At 41.8% G+C, this 23,251-nt stretch overlaps 1 protein-coding gene across 1 annotated transcript; it reads right to left on the reverse strand.

Moving 5' to 3' along the window:
• Positions 1 to 803: 803 nt before the first annotated feature.
• TMEM33 (transmembrane protein 33) lies at positions 804 to 21,445 on the reverse strand. Its single transcript, XM_073342160.1, has 8 exons — positions 21,251 to 21,445; positions 21,010 to 21,088; positions 18,950 to 19,044; positions 18,268 to 18,455; positions 15,697 to 15,764; positions 14,467 to 14,600; positions 3,712 to 3,795; positions 804 to 2,729 (listed from the first exon to the last, which is right to left on the reverse strand). Exons 2-8 carry the CDS (start codon positions 21,064 to 21,066, stop codon positions 2,600 to 2,602), a joined length of 756 nt encoding a protein of 251 aa, XP_073198261.1. The 5' UTR covers positions 21,067 to 21,088; positions 21,251 to 21,445; the 3' UTR covers positions 804 to 2,599.
• Between the last annotated feature and the right edge of the window lie 1,806 nt (positions 21,446 to 23,251).

Below are 23,251 nucleotides of genomic sequence, written 5' to 3' on the forward strand. Positions count from 1 at the left end.
GGTTCAGAATCGGACTACAGAAAACAGTGCAAAATGAAGGTTTCAATGAATTTATGCAAATTAAATACCAAGGACCTGAAAAAGAGCTGTGTCACTAGAAATCTTACACTGTCCACCAATAGAAGATGGTCCCATAAAAGATATTACCTCACCTACCTTGCATCTCTCGTATTCTGGGACCAACGCAGCTACACCACCACTGCAAAGGACTTTATCCACCTTTCACTTACTCAAGTGTACCTCAGGAGTAACTCCTCTGAAGTCAGTGGCATTACAGTGGTGTAAATGAGAGGCGAATCATGCCCCAAGTATGTGCATGGCATTAAAGAATGATATACATGTTAACTTTCCAACAATGACATTCAACAATGTCCTAGACACAGCATACTGCTGTAAAAACAATAGTTAGACTCAAGAGCAGATTTAAGTTTCTGTTCTTCTGGCTAGAAGTTCTTGGGTCCAAAAGATACGACGCTTAAGCACCACAATTTAAATTTAAAAGAAAAACTAACATTTTTCTTGAAAGCTGCCCTCCAGGGTTGTGAACACCAGTGCTAACCTTTAAAATCTCGCTTTCTTAGGATAAGTAAAAAGGTGGTTCCAAAATAAAGGTGGATGTAAGGATGTGTCAGGACTCTGATCTGTGTACCATTTAGATTAGAGTCAAGTGCAGCAATGGGAATACATAGAGAAAAGCATGCACACAAAAAATTGCACACTCTGCTCAACTTCAGGACTCGTCTCAGAATATTGCAGTTACTTTACACAGAGGAAATAAACTAGAAAGCCATCTACCAGCAAACTATTTTTTAACATTCATTTTATTGCTGTAGAAATTTTAGTTTTTATAAAAACACTCAGATCACAGGATACATAGATATTGAGGCTGGTTGCAAGTCTCATCAGCTGTACCAGAGTATAGCATGCAGTTGCTTCTGCACAGTGTGTAATAGTTCCATAAATAGCTAATTATACTCAAAAAGCCAAGGTCAGAGCAATCAAGTAAAATTATTCACATCATTTTTGTCAGTACCTGGAGGTTGAGCAAAAATGTACAATGCATGACTCCTGACAGAAACAAATGACTGACAAGTCTAAACTACATCTGCAACATACCTAAGGAAACTAGATAATTACAAGGAAATATTTTGACTTAAGGAGCAAGAGTTTTCCAAATATTTAGTAGAAGGTCTGATCTGATCATGCAATAGTAAAGGACATTGAATTATAAAGGAGAAGCTCAATGAATAAAATTTAACTTCTGTGCAACTAAAGTATCAATTGTATACTGTGCCTACTCCCCCAAACATCTGACCTAAATTTTAAGGAAACAGGCTAAATTCAGACAAATGTAATTCCTGGTAAAAGAATACCTTTACAACAAGGAGGTATGCTGGGTGAATGTGTAATCAGCACTCCATTTCACATGCATTTCTGAAGCAAAGATATTTAGTAGTGTTATTGTAGGAACAGAGTGATTTATGCCAAATTTTCTCTACAGTAATTTGTTTCAATAGATGTCTGACCAGGTGCAATCCTTTACATAAATTCTCCATCTCAGTGAGGTTCTTAGAAACTGGGAAAAAGAGTTCATATAGGACTAGCTACAGATTAACCTATATTTTCTACAAAGCAGTGATGCCTGAATTGCTACAGGCTCACCTTATTTAGAAACAAGAGCACTTGCATTTGCAATGATAATTTTTTGCACTATTACATTACACAATGACTTGAGGTGGGTAGGAGTTTAAACATTGCATCTTCATTTTATACAGAAGCCCACTGGTCAGTGAATGCACTATAGTGACAAAGACATTCATCACATAGAAACACAAGCTCACTGTTCAGAGAGTTTTATATGGTCAGATCTTTAAGAATTCTCCCAAATGCAGGATGTGGAAGTATGAGGGCATTAGGTGATCTATTGACATGTTCACTTTTAAATGACATTAAAAAAGACTCTCTCCCAGAAAACTGTCACATCAATCACCACAGTTCATGAGATTTTTAATCCGTTTGATTACCTCCTAAATGGGCCATGTTTGCATTCATGAGCGGACTACGTGAATTTAAACAAATTAAGTGTACTGGGTATATTTGGAGTATGGAAAAGAATACTGTTCAAAACGTACTGCGTATGTCCGTATGCCAATTGCTATCCATAACAGACTACAAGTTATGCTGTGGTAACATCTTATAGTAGCTATGCATGCAGCTAGGGTTGACTAAAATTCTTAAATATATCTCTGCTTTCAGTAGGTCTATTTTATGGGGAAAACAGGAGAAAATTCTGTTAACCATTTGATTTTCTGTTTGTTTAACATTCTGTATAACTGGGTATTTTTTCCTTAAAATAATTTCGGTTAAGAGCAAACACATACTTCCACCAATTAGCAATACAGCATAGTAATATTTTCTTGGAAACTTAGGACTTACTTGCGAGACAATGCACTGAATATCTCAGAGGGAAGTGTATAGAGAATTTTATATAAACTAGAGTGAGATCAGTGTAAAAACTGGAATTTATAACCATTAGCAGAAATGCCAGCTGCTCATAATGTCCACAATATACACATACACACACGTTTCTGAAAGTTAATTATGCAACTGTTGGTGCCAGTCTGCTTATAAAGGAAATGCTACTGAGGCACAGTCTTCTTACAAAAAGTGGGCATGAAGGCTTCATTATTAGGTGTTCAACAACGATCCTCAGCTCTGTGAAAAGAGTCCTGAAAATAATAAAACAATTCAGAAATATATTTACATCACAGCTGTGTTGATCAGCAGTTATTAAATCTCAAAGCACTCTTCAATTCAATTATTCAAGATTCTCATATTCGATCCCAAAAGTAGCTAGAAAGCATCTGAGGACAACTTAGTGTAATAATTTTATGTGAGAGAGAAATGTTCAGTGTGGACCTGAGAATTTTTGCCCCTGAAATTCTTCAGGTTTTTAAAATAGCTTTTGCAAGCTACTTCAAACTTAAAAGGCAGCCTCAGACAAAAAGGGGGAGCACCATGAAAGAAAGGGGATAGTTTTTTGCAAGGGGAGAGAGGTGGTGGTGGTGTAGAAGGTGCAAACAACAGAGCAAAGAGATACCAAGAAAGAAAGAGACAAGCCCACGTTCTAGAACCTCTTTCCCCTCCTCCAGGAAGAAAAACTGCATGGCAACACTCTCACAACAGAAACAACTCAGAAGATCCTATAAGTACCAGGGAAATCCCAGTTCATTTCTTCAGGGCACATACAATTAAGCAGATGAATCAAATATAATGCTGCACTGTTTTAAAGGATTTTTTAAGATATCAAGGATTGAAATGCTTTCCTGGATTTCTGCTGAAAGACATCAATTGCAAAATGGAATGATTGATTTCTTGTCGTATACTGTACTTTTGAGGTTTTGGTTTTTAAACTAGTCTGTGGTCACAAAACCCATCCTGGAACTGAGGAGCTTCCCTTCACAAAAAGCTTATCTAAAAACGGCCATGGGAAAACTTTTCACAGTATATTACTTGTACAACTACAATTTAGTGAAGGAGAAGAGCAACCTCCCATTTATGGTGCTGTTTGGAAAATGTAATTTTGAATTAGGGGTTGGTTTTTTTAGCCCATTTACATATGAATTACATTTCTAGCATGTAACATTTTAGCATACTACTGTGCAGAAGTTTTAATACATTAATTAATTCTCAAATCAACGTAATGCTTACCGGCAGTATGGATTTCTACGGGAGGAATAACGCAACGTAAGAAATCTATAGTAAATGAAAGGCTGAAGCAAACTCCCCTGGCCACTGAAAGGAAAGGAAAAAATTGTTCTGAGTTTTGTCATCAAGCTCAATATGTTTTGCAATGAGAAATAAGGAAACTCCATATATTTTATATTTTGAGGATAGTCAGATGATCACATTCGTTTGAGAATCCAGATTTGACAACAAAAAGCAATAAGATATCTTATTCATATTCATATCCACTAAGGCTGAAAATTATAAAATAAAAAGCAACAACTGCATGCTACCCCATAATTGAAATTTTAAAAACACAACAAAGGAAACGCAGCATTACTGTTCTCACATTAAAATTAGCATTTATAAATAAGTGCTTTATATGCCCAATTTTCAAGATGTGACAAACACAGAAGTGAATGCAAATGCCTATCTAGTTTGAACAGGAAATTCCATGTATGTGCTTGCAAACTGGTATTCAACTGGCCAGGTACATGCATAAATACTTGATTTGCATGTCCGATTATGGAAATTGCTTGAGACACTAAGCATGGCATTTTGAGTCCTTTCCACAGACGCTATTCTTCACAACACCCCTGCACGCTGTCAAAATGCATACTAAGGCTTAAAAGTCAATTCTATATACAAGATACTACATGTACCTAATGGGGTTTGGCAGTGGTTATTCTGGGACAACACAAGTTTACTACATTTTACAAACTTTGCATGAACTTGTTCATCATTAAATTCTTTGCTACAGTATTTCACACATTTTTACACTGCAATAAAACACTAACAGCTGGCCCACATCAGTGGACTTGGGCTCGTGTGGCTCAGGCTGCAAAGCTGCTGTGTAGATGGCAAAGCCCAGACGATTACAGAGCAACTTTACAGGCCCAGGCCAGCCATGGGTGTTTTATTGCTCTGTAGACATACCCCCAGGGTTTTATTTAGTGGTAAGAAATGCGGCATCCTGATTTAATTTCAGTGGATGGAAAATACAATCTACCACATGTGTAGCTTAATATCAATGCAATCTGATTTGTGAAAGCTTGCTCATATATTGTTACATTAAGACAGAGGGGGGCAAACTACATCCAGCCCGCAGGACCCTTCCCTCTGGCCCCCGAGCTCCTGACAGGGAATAGGGTCAGCACAGTCTTGCAGAGGAGCCAGCCCAACTCCCCAGCAGTGCGGTGAGCAGGGTAGAGGCTAGCCCCTGGCCCCTCCTTTTCTGCTCCCCTCCCTCCCTCGCAGTCACAGTTCCCCCAGCACCTGGGCAGTGTGGCTGCAGCTCCGGCCGGATGGCACAGCTATAGCGCTGCCAAACCTGGTACTCCAGGATGGCATGGTCGGGGGCAGGGAGCAGGGGGGTGGCCCTGCTGCCAGAGACTGGGGCAGAGCAAGCCAGGGCCCTCCTCCACCTCCAGCATGCTTGGCTCAGTCCCCAGCAGCCAAGCCCAGACAGGGAGCAGCCAAAATGAGCAGGGGAAATGCACAGGGAAAGGACTGAGCCCCCTTTTTCCCCATCCCACAGATAACTTGGGGCAAGGAGAGCAGGGAGGGTTGGATGGGGGGCCCAAGGAGCAGTCAGGAGGTGGTGAGCATGGGAGATTGGATAGGGGCGGGGGGTCCCGAGGATGGTGAGTACGGGGGATTGGATAGGGGACGGGAGTCCTGGGGGGATGGTCAGGGGGCAGAGCAGGGGTATTTGGATAGGATGCGGGAGTCCCAGGGGGCAGTCAGGGAGCGGGGGGGGTTGGATGGGGGCGGGGGCCAGGCCACGCCTTGCTGTTTAGGGAGGTATAGCCTCCCCCAGCCTTCCCTACCCAGCCCTCCATACAATTTCTGTACCCGATGTGGCCCTAGGGCCAAAAAGTTTGCCATCTCTGCATTAAGAGCTCTGAAAATAATAAACTATATGCAAGACTATTTTTCAGTAAACTGGATTTCTTTAAATATTTGAAAGGCATCTTTATCCCATGAACTATGGAAATTTGAAGTGTAAAATAAATTGAGCTGCAGTGGGGGAAAAAACATGCATTTAAAAAAACCAAGGCGCGTCCGTGTGCTTTATACTGGTTTTAAGAAGTCCAAAAGGAGATGAGATGTTTTAAAATGTTACTTTTAGACCAGATCTCAAATGATTTTTAAAATAATTTCAGCATCTGAAAATAGGGTTTCCTAATCAGTTAGACAAACACTATGTTGTATGACTGTGACTAAAGACAGCAACTGCATATCTCTGCACCATGTCCAAGAAAAGCTACATTAAGCACATTCCCTTCCTTTTTGCGTAACAGCTAGATAGGCTCATTATGGTCTACACCAGGATCAGCTCACCTAAGATATGTTTTCTCCAGCACAAGCCACATTCCCCTCTTGAATTTAAGTCTAACTTTCTACAACTACGGCATAATATTTTGAGTAATAGTAATCTTCAGAGGTAGCTATCCTTAAAAAAACCACCACCACCAAAACGGTAGTATAGCTAATTTTCCTGTACATTTTATAGAACAGAGCTCTTTAATAGGTCATTCTTTGGCTCACAAAGCATCAAGGAACACACAGTGTAAAAGGATCTACTCAGACCATTTGCCACACTAAAGGTAGGCATGAGTTCTCATTTGACTTCATAAGTGTGCTCAGCCTGTCAAAATGAGGAATGAGACTTGCTAGATACAATTCTTCAGAGGACATCTCAGAAAGTCCACTATGCCCTTCCTAAAGATTTAAATCTCATTTTTAAGAGGTAATTCCTCAAACTGGCTGGTTGATGTAGCCAGAGGAACAACAAAAATCTAAGTTATATGTACATGAAGAATGGGTTGGAAGAAATCCTTCCAGATTTTCCGCCTGTGTACTAAGAAATGTTCATGAAGATCCCCCTCTTTCTGCTAGAACCTGGTGATGAATGGAAAATGCATTTTCTGTGTACAGACTGAGGCAGAGTCATTGATTTGATATCTATGAGAAATTTAGTCACATTTCACCAAAGCTAAGCGTGCTGCCAAAAAAAAAAAAAAAAAGTATACGGTTGCTCAGAGACTATGTTGCCCTCCAGTAGTAAAATAGGAGAGGCATAGAATGGATGCTGAAGTGCTAGCTTTTAACTTCTACCTGCTTAGCTACACAATCCTATAAATATTTCACATCCTAATCAAGCCTTTAAAGATCATGAAACTATGCAGAGATTGATTTGGGGTTTTGTTTAAAAAATACAAACAAAGATTTACTTGGTCTTGGTGCATCTGCCTTGTATCTTGTGACAACTTTAGATAGTAAATTTGCTGACTGAAGAATTTATTGGACTCTTGATTTAGTCACTTGTTAGAATTCATTGCCCAACATTGTGCACCCACATGCTATGCACTGATTAAGGTTGTGATGTTGCACTTCATTATGATTTTATAAAAATATGCTAATAAGAACATAAGAACATCCCTACTGGATCAGACCAAAGGTCCATCTAGCCCAGTATCCTGTCTTCCAACAGAGGCCAGTGCCAGGTGCCCCAGAGGGAATGAACAGAACAGGTAATCATCAAGTTATCCATCCCCCGTCACTCATTCCCAGCTTCTGGCAAACAGAGGCTTGGGACACCATTCCTGTCCATCCTGGCTAATAGCCATTGATGGACCTATCCTCCGTGAATTTATCTAGTTCTTTTTTGAACCCTGTTATGGTCTTGACCTTCACAACATCCTCCAGCAAGGAGTTCCACAGGTTGACTGTGTGTTGTGTGAAGAAATACTTCCTTTTGTTTTAAACCTGCTGCCTACTAATTTCATTTGGTGACCCCTAGTTCTTGTTATGAGAAGTAGTAAACCACACTTCCTTATCTACTTTCTCTACACCAGTCATGTTTTTGTAGACCTCAATCATATCTTCCCTTAGCTATCTCTTTTCCAAGCTGAAAAGACCCAGTCTTATTAATCTCTTCTCATACGGAAGTTGTTCCATACCCCTAATCATTTTTGTAGCCCTTTTCTGAACCTGAACCTTTTCCAATATATCTCTTTTGAGATGGGACGACCACATCTGCACAAAGTATTCAAGATGTGGGCGTACCATGGATTTATAGAAAGGCAACATATTTTCTGTCTTATCTATTCTTTTTAACTGCCACTGCACATTGAGTGGATGTTTTCAGAGAACTATCCACAATGGCTCCAAGATCTCTTTCTTGAGTGGTAACAGCTAATTTAGACCCCATCATTTTATACATATAGTTGGGATTATGCTTTCCAATGTGCATTACTTTGCATTTATCAACATTAAATTTCATTTGCCATTTTGTTGCCCAGTCACCCAGTTTTGAGAGATCCTTTTGTAGCTCTTTGCAGTCTGCCTGCGTCTTAACTATCTTTAGTAATTTTGTATCGTCTTCAAATTTTGCCACCTCACTGTTTACCCCTTTTTACAGATCATTTATGAATATGTTGAATAGGACTAGTCCCAGAACAGACCCTTGGGGGACACCACTATTTACCTCTCTCCATTCTGAAAACCGACCATTTATACCTACCCTTTGTTTCCTATCTTTTAACCAGTTACCAAATCATGAGAGCACCTTCCCTCTTATCCTGTGGCAGCTTACTTTGCATAAGACACTTTGGTGAGGGACCTTGTCAAAGGCTTTCTGAAAATCTACGTACACTATATCCACTGGATCCCTTTGGTCCACAAGCTTGCTAACCCCCTCAAAGAATTCTAGTAAATTGGTGAGTCATGATTTCCCTTTACTAAAACCATGTTGACTCCTCCTCAACAAATTATGCTCATCTATATGTCTGACAATATTTATTTTTATTATAGTTTCAATCAGTTTGCCCGGCATTGAAGTTTGGCCTACACGCCTGTAATTGCTGTGATCACCTCTGGAACCCTTTTTAAAAACTGACATCACATGAGCTATCCTCCAGTCATCTGGTACAGACGCTGATTTAAATGATAGGTTACAGACTACAGTTAATAGTTCTGCAATTTCACATTTGAGTTCCTCCAGAACTCTTGGGTGAATACCATCTGGTCCTGGTGACTTATTGCTGTTTAATTTATCAATTTGTTCCAAAACCTCCTCTAATGACACCTCCATCTGGGACAGTTCCTCAGATCTGTCACCTAAAAAAATGGCTCAGGTTTGAGAATCTCCCTCACATCCTCAGCTGTGAAGACCGATGCAAAGAATTCATTTAGTTTCTCCGCAATGGCTGTATTGTCCTTGAGTGCTCCTTTAGCACCTTGATCATCCAGTGGCCCCACTGGTTGTTTAGCAGGGTTCCTGCTTCTAATGTACTTTAAAAAAAATTGCTGTTACTTTTTGAATGTTTGGCTAACTGTTCCTCAAATTCTTTTTTGGCCTTCCTAATTGTATTTTTACACTTTATTTGCCAGTGTTTATGCTCCTTTCTATTTTCCTCACCAGCATTTAACTTCCACTTTTTAAAGGATGCCTTTTTGCCTCTCACTACTTCTTTTACTTTGTTGTTTAGCCACAGTGGCTCTTCTTTGGTTCTCTTACTATGTTTTTTAATTTGGGGTATACATTTAAGTTGAGTCTCGATTATGGTGTCTTTAAAATATTTCCATGCAGCTTGTAGAGATTTCACTTTTGGCACTGTACCCTTTCATTTCTGGGTAACTATCCTCCTCATTTTTGTATAGTTCCCCTTTCTGAAATTAAATGCTACAGTGTTGGGGCACTGTGGTTTTCCTGCCACCGAGATATTAAATTTAATTAAATTATGGTCACTATTACCAAGCAGTCCAGCTATATGCACCTCTTGGACCAGATCCCGTGCTCCACTTAGGACTAAATCAAGAATTCCCTCTCCTCTGGTGGGTTCCAGGACCAGCTACTCCAAGAAGCAGTCATTTAAGGTGTCAAGAAACTTTATCTCTGCATCCCATCCTGAGGTGACATGTAGCCAGTAAATATGGGGATAACTGAAATCCCGCATTATTATTATTGGGTTTTTTATTTTAATAGCCTCTCTAATCTCCCTGAGCATTTCACAGTCACTATCACCATCCTGGTCAGGTGGCCGGTAATATATCCCTACCGCTATATTCTTATTAGAGCATGGAATTTCTATCAATAGAGATTCTATGGTAGTTTGATTCATTTATGATTTTTACTTCATTTGATTCTACGCTTTTTTTCCCACATATAATGCCACTCCCCCACCAGCACAACCTGTTCTGTCCTTCCGATATATTTTGTACCTTGGTATTACTGTATCCCATTGATTATCCTCATTCCACCAAGTTTCTGTGATGCCTGTTATATCAATATCCTCATTTAATATGAGGCACTACAGTTCACACATTATTTAGACTTCTAGCGTTGGTATATAAGCACTTTAAAAACTTGTCTCCTTTTAGCTGTCTGCCATTACGCAACGTAATTGAATGGGACTCTTATTTGACTGTTTCTGATCAGACCCTGCCTGTATTTTATCATTTTCCATCCTCTGGTCCTCACTAGGACAAAGACATTCTCTATTAATAGATCCTCCCCACCTGTTGGCTTTCTCCCCGGCCTTAGTTTAAAAACTGCTCTACGACCTTTTCAATGTTAAGTGCCAGCATTGGGTTTAGATGGAGCCCATCCTTCCTGTATAGGCTCCCCCTTTCCCAAAAGTTTCCCCAGTTCTTAATAAATCTAAACCCCTCCTCCTTAGACCATTGTCTCATCCACGCAGTGAGACTCTGCAGTTCTGCTTGTTTAACTGGCCCTGCGCGTGGAACTGTGAGCATCTCAGAGAATGCTACCATGGAGGACCTGGACTTCAATCTCTTACCTAGCAGCCTAAATTTGGACTCCAGGACCTCTCTCCTATCCTTCCTATGTCATTGGTACCTATATGTACCATGACCACCAGCTCCTCCCCAGCACTACATATAAAAGTCTGTCTGGATCTCGAGAGATCCGCAACCTTTGCACCAGGCAGGCAAGTCACCATGCAGTTCTTCCAGTCATCACAAACCCAGCTAGCTACGTTTCTAATGATTGAATCTCCCATTACTCATAGAATCATAGAATATCAGGGTTGGAAGGGACATCAGGAGGTCATCTAGTCCAACCCCCTGCTCAAAAGCAGGGCCCGTCCCCAATTAAATCATCCCAGCCAGGGCTTTGTCAAGCCTGACCTTAAAAACTTCTAAGGAAGGAGATTCCACCACCGAGAATAGTCTAGAACCATCCTCTCTGGAATCACCTCTCAGGTAGTTGAAAGCAGCTATCAAATCCCCCCTCATTCTTCTCTCCCGCAGACTAAACAATCCCAGTTCCCTCAGCCTCTCCTCATAAGTCATGTGTTCCAGGCCCCTAATCATTTTTGTTGCCCTTCGCTGGACTCTTTCCAATTTATCCACATCCTTCTTGTAGTGTGGGGCCCAAAACTGGACACAGTACTCCAGATGAGGCCTCACCAATGTCGAATAGAGGGGAACGATCACGTCCCTCGATCTGCTCGCTATGCCCCTACTTATACATCCCAAAATGCCATTGGCCTTCTTGGCAACAAGGGCACACTGCTGACTCATATCCAGCTTCTCGTCCACTGTCACCTCTAGGTCCTTTTCCGCAGAACTGCTGCCTAGCCATTCGGTCCCTAGTCTGTAGCTGTGCATTGGGTTCTTCCGTCCTAAGTGCAGGACCCTGCACTTATCCTTATTGAACCTCATCAGATTTCTTTTGGCCCAATCCTCCAATTTGTCTAGGTCCCTCTGTATCCTATCCCTGCCCTCCAGTGTATCTACCACTCCTCCCAGTTTAGTATCATCCGCAAATTTGCTGAGAGTGCAATCCACACCATCCTCCAGATCATTTATGAAGATATTGAACAAAACCGGCCCCAGGACCGACCCCTGGGGCACTCCACTTGACATGGAGCCATTGATCACTACCCGTTGAGCCCGACAATCTAGCCAACTTTCTACCCACCTTATAGTGCATTCATCCAGCCTGTACTTCTTTAACTTACTGACAAGAATACTGTGGGAGACCGTGTCAAAAGCTTTGCTAAAGTCAAGAAACAATACATCCACTGCTTTCCCTTCATCCACAGAACCAGTAATCTCATCATAGAATGCGATTAGATTAGTCAGGCATGACATTCCCTTGGTGAATCCATGCTGACTGTTCCTGATCACTTTCCTCTCATGTAAGTGCTTCAGGATTGATTCTTTGAGGACCTGCTCCATGATTTTTCCGGGGACTGAAGTGAGGCTGACTGGCCTGTAGTTCCCAGGATCCTCCTTCTTCCCTTTTTTAAAGATTGGCACTACATTAGCCTTTTTCCAGTCATCCGGGACTTTCCCCGTTCGCCACGAGTTTTCAAAGATAATACCTGTCTCTTCCTAATAGCTGGAGTTCCCTCCCCCAGAGAGGTATCCTCAGTGTGAGAGAAAACCACATCATCATCTGGAAGGAGGGTCCCAACTACGGGATTGTTTCCCTCTGCTCCAGTTAGCTGCTCTCCTTCTCTGGGACTTTCATCCTCCTCAACAGCACAGAGGCTGTCAGACCAGGGGTGGGACCATTCTACTGTGTCCCAGAAAGTCTTATCTATGTACCTCTCTGTCTCCCTCAGCTCCTCCAGTTCAGCCACTCTGGTCTCCAAAGACCATACATGGTCTCTGAGCGCCAGGAGCTCCTTGCACAGAATGCAAACATATGCCACCTGCCCATAGGACAGGTAATCATATATGCTGCATTGGGTGCAATAAACTGGGTAACACCCACTCTGTTGCTGGACTTCTGCCTGCATTCTCCTTTTACTCCTGCAGCTGGTTCCTTTGTTGTTGTTTTGTTTATATCAATGGGGTGTTTTTGGCTTTTAAGTTTAAAGACTGTTGAGTTCTAGCCCCAGCTCACACTCCCCCTGTAAACTCCCTCGCAAAACTCCCGTTAGCCACTCCTGTTCGCGAGCTCCTCTGGTTGCTTAGGAGCGAGTGTGATATATGAGTGTGAATATAATGTAAATGGAATATGCTTATGCAAAAGGTCTCTTGTAAGGTATCATTACAAAGCTTATAATCTACTGAGTATGGTCATCCTATTTGTATGAATGTATCATTCTTGTATCTAAACTAGAAATATGAAATATAACTCTGAGGTCCTATTGTAATTATGCAAAGTGTGGGCCATTAATGGTGGTTTGAAATCTTGATGGCTCCCATCAACTAGGACAACTGGTTGTAAATGGCTCTGTTTACTTGCAAGCCTTCCTGTAAGTCAGGCCACAAGAATGAAAGCTTGGGAGAGTCTCACAGGACATGTGACCATGTCACCTGGTACTGGAATCCATTTAAAACCTGGGGCTTTTCCATTTAGAAGGAGGGGTGCGGACCCAGAGACACAAAAGATTCCCGCTTTGTGCCAAAGCTATATAAAGGGGTGAAACAGAACAAAGGAGGTTCCAGTCATGAGAAATCCCCTAGCTACCACCTGAGCTGGAACAAGGACTGTACTGAGGAAGAGGATTGGGCCCAGACTCGGAAGGAGTCCAGTCTGTGAAAGAAGCTTATTGGAACATCTCTGAGGGTGAGATTTCATCTGTAATCAGTTTCTTAATGTATTGGGCTTTGACTTGCGTGTTTTGTTTCATTTTGCTTGGTAACTTACTTTGTTCTGTCTGCTATTACTTGGAACCACTTAAATCCTACTTTTTATTCTTAATAATATAACGTTTTGCTTATTAATTAACCCAGAGTAAGTAATTAATACCTGGGGGAGCAAACAGCTGCACATCTCTCTCTATCAGTGTTATAGAGGGCAGACAATTTATGAGTTTACCCTGTATAAGCTTTATACAGAGTAAAATGGATTTATTTGGAGTTTGATTCTGATTAGGAACTGGGTGTTGGGGTGCTAGACACAGGAGCACTTCTTAAGCTGTTTTCGGTTAAGTCTGCAGCTTTGGTGCATGTGGTTCAAACCCTGAGTCTGTGTTGGAGCAGACTGGCTCGACAAGGCAGGGTTCTGGGACAAGGCAGGGACAGCCTATGGCTCAAGTCTCAGAATGACCTGTGTGTGGATAGACCCCTATGGAGGACCTCCCTGCATGGAACCCCACTGACGTCAACTTTAATGGATAGGCTTGTAGCCTCTATACTGAAGTTGATAGGGCTCTACAGAGATGCAAGGAGATAGGCCTTCAATCATAAATCAAGACCTTCAATCAAATTCTTCAGACTGGGGCCATGACTGCTTCTGGCCACATTTCCTAGCACAGTGAGGTCCCAACCTTATTTAGACTTTTAAGTGCTCTACTTAAATAAAAGCATCAGTTGTTTGTTTGTAAAGCTAAAATCCCACCTAGCTTACCACTGCCATGTGTTCCATTACACTGACCAAAGTTCATCAGCTCTACCCAATCAATTAATGTACGGTCAAATCCCAGTTTCTGGTATTCAAACAAAACACACAAAAACATACACAACACAATGCATTTAAAGTCTATTTCTGTGATCAATGATAAAATGGCAAAAATTCACTTTGATTTAGCAGAATGTATGAAATTAAAGTAATTTAACTTTGTCAGATGTTTATCTAGAAGAAATTAAACGCATCTGTCTCTATAAACAAGCTACAGAACAAATCCTGCAATGAGCTTCACACAGGCTCCACACCTGTACCCAGGTAGAACTAACTGCAAGATTGAGGCCTGGGGTAGGAAATGTTCAAGTATGGAAGTCAATATATTAGAAAATGTTTTCTGTAGTTCTTACCTAAGAAGCATAAAAACTGTAGCTGGCATCAGGAAAATTTCATTGCAAGCAATGAATTTCAGAATATTTTGTTGGTTAGCATTTAGTTTCTCTAAAAGACTTCTCAGAAAAGGCAGACTATTCAAACCTCTTGCCTTTAGAAAGGGAAACAATAGTTAGAGTCAGTTAGGTTGTCAGGTTCTGTTCTTGCTCTAGTTTTAACTCAAACACTCAAATGACAGTCAGCCATACTAATTTCAGCAACTTTTGAGACCCTGCCTAGTTACTTGAAAACTAATAAGATTCTAGGATCCTCTAAAGGATACTTCAAATATAGGGTTCTTGTAGAAAGGAGAAGCATTGCAAAAAAAAAATACCCCACATTTACATACTTCCCAAACAATTAATCCTAACACCCTCTGTGAAAGGCAATTAACATCTTCCACTTTCCAGATTTATCCACAAGACATATGGAGAAAAGATGTGATTTTGGGAAAAGAAAAAATCCAGTTTTAGCCTTTTCCACTTTAGTTACAGATGCCACAGCGATGGCCAATAGCTTTATTCTGATCACTAGAACGAAACATGCACCAGTAGCATATGGAAAATTTAATTTTTGAAAAAAAAAAATTCCAAAGGAGAAAGTGTGTGTTATATAAATAAAACAACATTGTGAGAATTTGGAGCTGAGAAGCAGCTTCTTTAAATATTGTTTTGCTTTCCAACTTCATTTTAAGCACTTTGCTGTTTCACCTACTGAAACAGCACTTGTCTAAGTGCAGCTGGAAGTGGGTCCAGATGCAACCCACCATAATCTGTTGGAGTCATTTATCTCAAGTATTTCTGCATAGTAGGCAAATGTGGAAGTCATTTGCTTCCATATGGATAGTAACTGGAGAGAGGAAAAAAAAAAAGCACAAAGCTTGAATAGGATTAACATATTCTAAAGTACTGGTATTGAATCAACGCAAGCTGGCTAGCAAGATGAGCACCTCAAATTAAGAAACGTGTCTGTGTGTCAGGAGGTTAGACCATCCAACTATATTTATTATGCAAAAATTAAATTGATTGGGTTCTCAACTTTACCATATTGTGACCCCACATTTGGAACACAAAAGCGTTTCAAGACCACTCCCCCATCTAGCCATAAAGAAAGACGATAATCACAACCCTTTGAAATGTGTTTACAACTCCTAGGTACAAGCCATTTTACAACAAAAAGTACTGAGCAATATATTGCACCATACTTACATCAATAACCTTCTTTGTATATGTGGCAGCATGAAGCAACGAGAACAGCAGAACTGGGAAAATACTCACTGAAGCAAGCAATAAGGAAAATTATAGGCCAGAAAGTATTTCAATACATTTATTCTGAATGATTAATATCATGCCAGCATATCTATATAATACAGTTATAGCATGAAGTATAGCATTACCCTTAGCAAGAAGTTTTCAAAATCAGCAACAGTTGTACAGAATTCAGAGATATGTATATGTATAGCAGTTCTCTCTATAGCTATGTTTCCTTTTGAAAAAAATAATATTAAAGAGGATGGGTGCATAATCAGATAGCAGCCTCTTTTGTGGTGTTCTGAAAAGACTTAACTGAACTAGTTTTAACTGTGAGACAGACATCACACACAGCTGTATTACTGGTGACCCAGACATTTCTTGCTGTGTTTTGTTTCCATCAAGGATTTTGGGCAAGTCACTTAATCTCCTCATACCTTGGCTCTCCATCCACAAAGTGGGAATAATAATCCTTCCTTTCTTTCACCCTTTCTTGTCTATATAAATCATAAACTTTGTCTAGCATAATGCGGTTCTGCTCTCAAATGAGACTTCGAGGCACTACAGTAACAGAAAAAAGTTATCAGCCAGACAAAGTCAGCAAATGGAGTTTACATTTTTCTTCCGGAGATGAGTCAATGGAATGAATTTGGGAAGGTATCTAGTTTCTTGCTGTGGTGACAATACACTTTTTATGATCAACCTTTACAACAGATACTGAAATGTAACAGGTGTAAGGGGCGTAAACTAAATTCCACAAAGCTCTCTTGTTCCTAATACCTGAGACAGATTATTACAGCCTGGCATCTCTACTCTCTAGAAGTCAATTTGAATGTTGAAGTAGAGCAAAATACATTCCAGACCTGCTTTCTGGTATTGTTGTTACAGTGTGCATTCAAAACTTCATTCTGAAGCCAAGGTCACAGAACTGTAAATTAAAGTCCTTTGTGTAACTGACCAAGTGTCTGGCGCTGAAGTGAAGGAAAGGGCGCTTATCTTAGTGTAAACTGACTGCTCAGAGTCTGAAGTGTTAACAGAAGATGGACAGAGTGCACACAGATTAAACAAGGTGTTAAAGATAGTTATTCAAAAGCTAGTCTGTACTGTCAAAGTATCACAATCCTAACATATAGTACTTAATGGTCAGGAATTTTTTTTTTCCCCATAAAAAAGTTTACTCTGGTATATACTTGACTCTAAGAGCCACTACAGCATAAACTGGCAACAGTGAAAGCATGAAATCCCTAAAGAATGATTTACAATGCTGTTTTAGACAAAGAATGGCATCACACTTCCTACTAAAATACTATACTTCACAGTCCCCCACCACAGCACACAGAGCTTCTACTGGTTCAAGATGGCAGAGTTAGATGTCTCTGCTGCCAGGCACATCTTAGTACAGCGAAACAATAAATAAAATAGGTAAATATGAAGAAGGAAGATAATCACTTACTAAATTCCTGTTGCTTGTCATCAAGCTGAAAGCTACTATTCTAAAATTCTCATTAATACAGTGAAAATAAACTTATCTAAGTAGAAACCTCAATAGCTCAAATCAATCGTTTAATTTGGTACCTAGATAATTCACATGTAGCCCACAGTGGTAGTGACAGAGATATTACCATCCGATGGCTGTTCAATGGATTACATGAAATGAGTTTGTTGTATCACGGCCATAGTTCCTGAGTCTCCGCAAAAAAAAAACAACAATAATTGCTTGGAAGCAGAAATGTACATTCACCATAAAAGTGGTCACTCCAGGTAAGGGCCACATGGGAGAGATTCACTATATTGACTATCCTTAAAGCTAAGTTTTTGTCACAGATATTTTTAATAAAAAAGTCAGGAACAGATCACAGGCAATAAACAAAAACTCAAAGAAACCTGTCCCTGACTTTCACTAAAAATATCCCTGACAAAATGGGGAGGTGAGTTCAGCACCCACTGCTACTGGAGCTCTGGGGTCCCCCACTGCTGCAGTGATTGGGAACTCTAGGGTCCTGGGGGTAGAGCAGCTTTGGGGGGCCCTGCTGCCCGCAGCAGCAGGGAGCTCCAGGGGGTTCCCCACCACCTGTGACTAGTGGGAGCTCTAGGGTGGGGGGGGGCTGAGCTGGGCTCCTGCAGGGTCCCTTTGCCCCAGCAGCTAAGAGTTTAGGGGGCTCCCCACCACCACTGGGCAACTGCAGGGGTTCCCCCCCACCACTCCCAGGGGTTTCTCCCACCGGGGCAGGGACTGGGAGTTGCGGGGGGTCCAGCTGGGAGCTCCAGCCCTGGGGCAGAAAATGTCATAGAGGTCAACAGAAGTCATAGATTTCATGACTTCTGTGACCTCCATGACATAATCATAGCCTTAACTATGCTGTATGTTCTATGGATAGCAGCCCCCACTTTAGTTTTAAATCCATTTCTCAAATCACAATGAAGACTGCTGTGGAAGAGAATAAAGTGTCACAGTCCTCACACATGGAGTAATGTTTAAAGTAATAATAATAATAATTAATAATATGTGAAAGAGTACTTAAAGGATACTTGTAACGGGATAAGAATTAACGAAGATGAGAGAATACAAAAGGTAGTGGCAGCTGTCCTCCAACAAAGCTTGGGCCAGGAATGCCCTGCTTAGCTGGAAATGTGGTAACCTTTGGTGTAGTCGAAGAGCACTGGTAAGTGCATTTGCTAGCAAGGCACGTTGATAAAAGCTAGCTGCTTCATGCAACCTGTAAATTATCAGAGGAGAGGTTACCATACAAACCATCCTCCCTTAAGGATTGCATCATAACTGCACAATACTTGAAGCTATTTCTACTATCACAGCCAAGACAATGATTAGTATCAATTTGTTTTAAAAAAATTAAAAAATGTTATGTTTACATAACATTGCTGATGTGTATAGCATTCAACATTACAGAACTACTGAAAACATTATTTCCATAGGAATACAGAAAAAAAAGCAGTCTTCCTAGTCAGTTCCAAGGAAACAAAATTAAAGATTTTTTTAGGAAAGAAGTTAAAAATAATTTTAATAAAATATCTAACAGCTTAAATTCTCAAACTGTTCTGGGGAAGTGAGTAAAAGTTAAAACTTAAGCTAAAAACAATCTGCACTCATTTCTTTACTACCTATGTAATCTTTGGGAAATTGAAAGCTTGCATAAGATAAAACTTAGTTATTTTGTAACATTCAAACAACTGAAAACAGTACAATACATACCCTAGAAGGGGCAGAACAAATAAAGCTGAACAGTAGACTGTGAACAAACGGGAAAGCCACATTGCTGTATCCAACTTGTTAGTCATCAGAAATTGCTATATTGAAAAGAAAAAACAAACAAAACCCCACAAGTTGGTGTCTAAACATTTAGTTACAGCCAAGCTGGACATTCTTTCCTATTTTCAGTAATGCATAGTTTATCAGAAGACTTCCTTTATATGCCAAGACCAAATTAGCTGCTATTAGCCTATAGAGAGTTTATTTTGCTACTTATATTGTAACTCAGTATAGAGCCAGTCTTGCAATAAGTTCTGATCAAATTAATTCTTGAGCCCAATTGACTCTCCCAAGTCTCTGTATGGATGCAAGCATCCACTTTCTTGGCTATGACCGAAATCTCTAGGGCCAGGTTCTCGGCCCAGGACTCTAAAGGTAGAAATGAGGGGAAAAACTTTTCTATTCTGGGACCAGTTGAGGCTGGTCTAAATTACATCAGCAGGAACAGTCTCCTAAGATGCATTTGATTGAGCAGAGATCGCTGGATCATTGCCATCTTGCGCTCTATCCGCACACCTTCCCACCCTAGACACGCTCAGTGTGCCAAAAGTGCTGTAAACAGATAATGTGAAACCAATTTTATGCCACTCAGGGATTCCTATACATCAGGGGAAACCCCAAATGCCCCATTTAGAGCAGCCTTCCAGTTGGAAAAGCCTGGGGCAAAGATCTGGCCTGAATACCTGTGAAGAAGTTTGAAGATTAGTTCCCATCTCCATGCACTTGTTTTATTTCGTACACAGTGTAGATAATGTAGATGTGAGCTGGGACCATTAACCGTGAAATAATTATTGAATATTTAAAAATTACAGGTGTCTTTATTTTATGATCTGTTCACTTATTTGTATGTAATGGTTGCAATAGATGTGTACCATTGTATTTTAATTAAGAGATTTTGAAAAAGCATTTACAATGTGGTTTGTGATAAGAATTTTTGTTTCAATTTCAAATTACATTTTAATGAAGAGTTAATTCAGATTTAGGCATTCCCCTGCAATGTCATGAACTGAAACAGAGTGCCAGAGTGCATGTGAACCAGAAAGTGAAACTTATGTATTTTTCCTCTCAAAACTGATTGAAGTGTACAAAGTGAACAATTAAAACAAATGGTCAAATTAGATATTCATTTTTCTTTTTCACCAATATGAAGTTTTAGTAATACATGTAGTGTGCATATGGGTCAGTTTTACCTGTCAGTGATGTTGCTGGAATGGCAATTTTAAACTATAAGAGGACATTAACACAATGAGATGGAAAAGGGATACTGTAATAAAGAAGTCGACCCAAAGCCAAGACTAAACAGCTTGTCCAGCAGGAAATAAGGCATGTTTTTATAACCTTAACGGGGACAGCACAAGTTGTAGTTTTGAACATGTTAGCAGATCAAGGTGAACTCTAGGAGAGAATCTGAACCTTCACCAAGGAACACATGTTCAAAACTACAACTTGCCCTGTCTAGCACAGGATTTTCAAACATGCTAGCTATCACATTTAAAACATCTCCCTAGTTGTTTCCTAGTAGGGACAAGCCCTCACTGACAGGCAGAGGCCTCAGGGATTCTAGAAAATTGGAATATGATGGTTACAGAAAGCCTGGAAACAATTAGCACAACGGCTGGGGAGTGCAAGAAATAGAACTGCCTGAAGATGGTGGTGGAGGGAGGATGTGCAAGAGAGGAAAGTACTGTGGTTAAGGAATAGGCCCAGCAGCTCACAGAGAGGGTGTCTCTGTCTGTCCGTACAGCGCCGGGCACTGTGGGGCCCTGGGGCACCAGAACCAGTGACACCCCAAATGGGGGCAGATCTGGGGGAGAATTCAGCTCGACACTGCGGGGCGAGGGGGAAACTTGGGAAAGGGCAAGAGAGAAATCGAGAAGGGGAGGAGCTGCTCACGGCGAGGTACCGGCGGGGCCCCGCCGCCAGGGCGGAGAGCGGACCCCAGCGCAGAGCACCGAGGGGACGGTCCGCCCGCCTGGGACAGGGCCGCCGGGGCCGCTCCTTACCACCGCTCCGCCGCCGGCGCCACCCTGCATGGGCCCGTTCTGCGCTGTATCCGCCATGGCCGGGCGCTCGGGACACGCTCTGCGGGGGAGAGAAAAGGACATGAGCCGGGGTGGCCCCACCGGCCGAGCGAGCCAGGGGCTCCAGGCACGGCCCCGCCGCTCCCCCGCCCCGCACCCAGCCCTCGGCGGGAGGAGCCCCAGGGGCCCGGGCCCGGCGCGCTCCAGGGCAGGGGGCACCTACCAGGCTGACCCGACACCGAAAGCACCCGGCAGGCAAGGGGGCGACAACCTGACAGGCGAGGCGGCCCCGACCCGGATGTAGCAAAGAATCAATTCCGGGTTCGGCGCTGGGGCATGCTGGGTAACGTAGGCAGCGCCGGGAGGGCCGCCCCCGGTGCTGTTTGATGCTGCCGGAGCCGTCCCGCCCAGCGGGCCACGCGCAGTTCGCTAGGCAGCCCTTGTCGGCCAGGGGGCCTCTTCAGCGGGCTCTGATGACCGCAGACCTCGTGACACCCTCCCCCCGCCCCTGGGCCAAAACGTGTCATTGCCCGTAACAGCCAGTGACATCATGCTTGTGTCGCTCCTCTGTGACGTCGTAGCGATCACCTCTCCCCAGTGACATCACATTGATAATCTCACCTCTACCCCATGACATCCCAATGATCGCCTTACCCCAGTGATGTCACATCAATCACTTCACCTCTGCCACGTGACATCACTGCAATTGCTACACCTCCAACCTGATATCACGGTGATCACTTTGTCTCAGTGACAGCTCATCAACAAGTTAGCAGATCAACATGTTAACAAAAAGAAAAGGAGGACTTGTGGCACCTTAGAGACGAACCAATTTATTTGAGCATGAGCTTTCGTGAGCTACAGCTCACTTCATCGGATGCATACCCTGGAAACTGCAGCAGACTTTATATACACACAGAGATCATAAAACAATACCTCCTCCCACCCCACTGTCCTGCTGGTAATAGCTTATCTAAAGTGATCATCAAGTTGGGCCATTTCCAGCACAAATCCAGGGGGGGTGGAGGGTGAGAAAACCTGGATTTGTGCTGAAAATGGCACCAACTCTAAGGTCCCACAAGTACTCCTTTTCTTTTTGCGAATACAGACTAACACGGCTGTTACTCTGAAACCAACATGTTAACAGATCACCTTTCCACCCCATGACATTACATCAGTCACATCACATAACATCACAGTGACTGCCTCGCTTCCATCCCAGTGACATCACAATAATTGCCTCACCTTCCCCTATGGCATCATGGGGATCACCCTGTCCAGTGATATCACCTCCACCCAGTCATATCACATCAACTGCCTCACCTCAATGTGGTAACATCACATCATCTCATGGCGCAGGATAACATTGTATGATTATATACCAACACAGCATGGTTACATTTGGACCATCTTGTACTCATCTGGTGACAGAGTGACATCATCTAAACCCACATCAACACCTCATCCCACCATAGAAGGATGACAGGTAACCTCATGCTGATGCAATGCAGTGACATTATACAATCTCACACCAAAGAAGTGTAATGGCAACATAAAACTTTATACATACACAGCATGACAGCACTTTGCCTATGCCAGGCATTAATGCATCATTTCATGACAGTGTGGTGCAGTGACAATACCTCATAGATGTGACATATGTGATGCTTTGGAAGTGTGGAATATGCAAAGACTATTGCATCAATTTTATAATTTTATCTGTATCTTTATGGGCTGGCTCAATGAGTGAGTTAAAAGGTGTTTCCTGTCGGAACTAAAGTCACTGGGGGGATAATTATTGTAAATCCTTAATGCAGGCAACAAGTCTGTGAAATTTTCTCCCCCTGGGGAAATAGCATATACTGGATTGACCTAGTTCAAGAGATGTGGCAAACAAAGAACTGCAAACTGTATAGAGAAACAGCCCTGATTTGGGAGAAGGGACACACTCAATCCAGGAGTTGATATAAAACTGTGGCCAACAGAGACAGGACCTGTGGAAAGGTCCTGAAGTACTTTAATATCAGTAAAAAAAATAATTTTCCCTGTGTTGATACTCACACCTTCTTAACTGTTGGGAATGGGCCACATCCACCCTGATTCAATTGGCCTCATTAGCACTGACCCCCCACTTGGTAAGGCAACTCCCATCTTTTCATATGCTGTATATTTATACCCAGTGATGACCTGCCAGAAGCTCAAGAATTGGTTCCTTCACTCGCTC

Source organism: Lepidochelys kempii, chromosome 4 (genome assembly GCF_965140265.1).
Source record: "Lepidochelys kempii isolate rLepKem1 chromosome 4, rLepKem1.hap2, whole genome shotgun sequence".
NCBI lineage: Eukaryota > Metazoa > Chordata > Testudines > Cheloniidae > Lepidochelys > Lepidochelys kempii.

Bases quoted from the DNA above. Each gene is read 5' to 3' on its own strand.
- TMEM33 (XM_073342160.1), bottom strand. From the start codon at position 21,066: ATGGCGGATACAGCGCAGAACGGGCCCATGCAGGGTGGCGCCGGCGGC. The intron at 3,796-14,466 runs GTAAGAACTACA...CTTTCCTTTCAG, and splicing joins ACAGTTTTTATGCTTCTTAG to TGGCCAGGGGAGTTTGCTTC. The intron at 2,730-3,711 runs GTAAGCATTACG...TATTATTTTCAG, and splicing joins CGTAGAAATCCATACTGCCG to GACTCTTTTCACAGAGCTGA.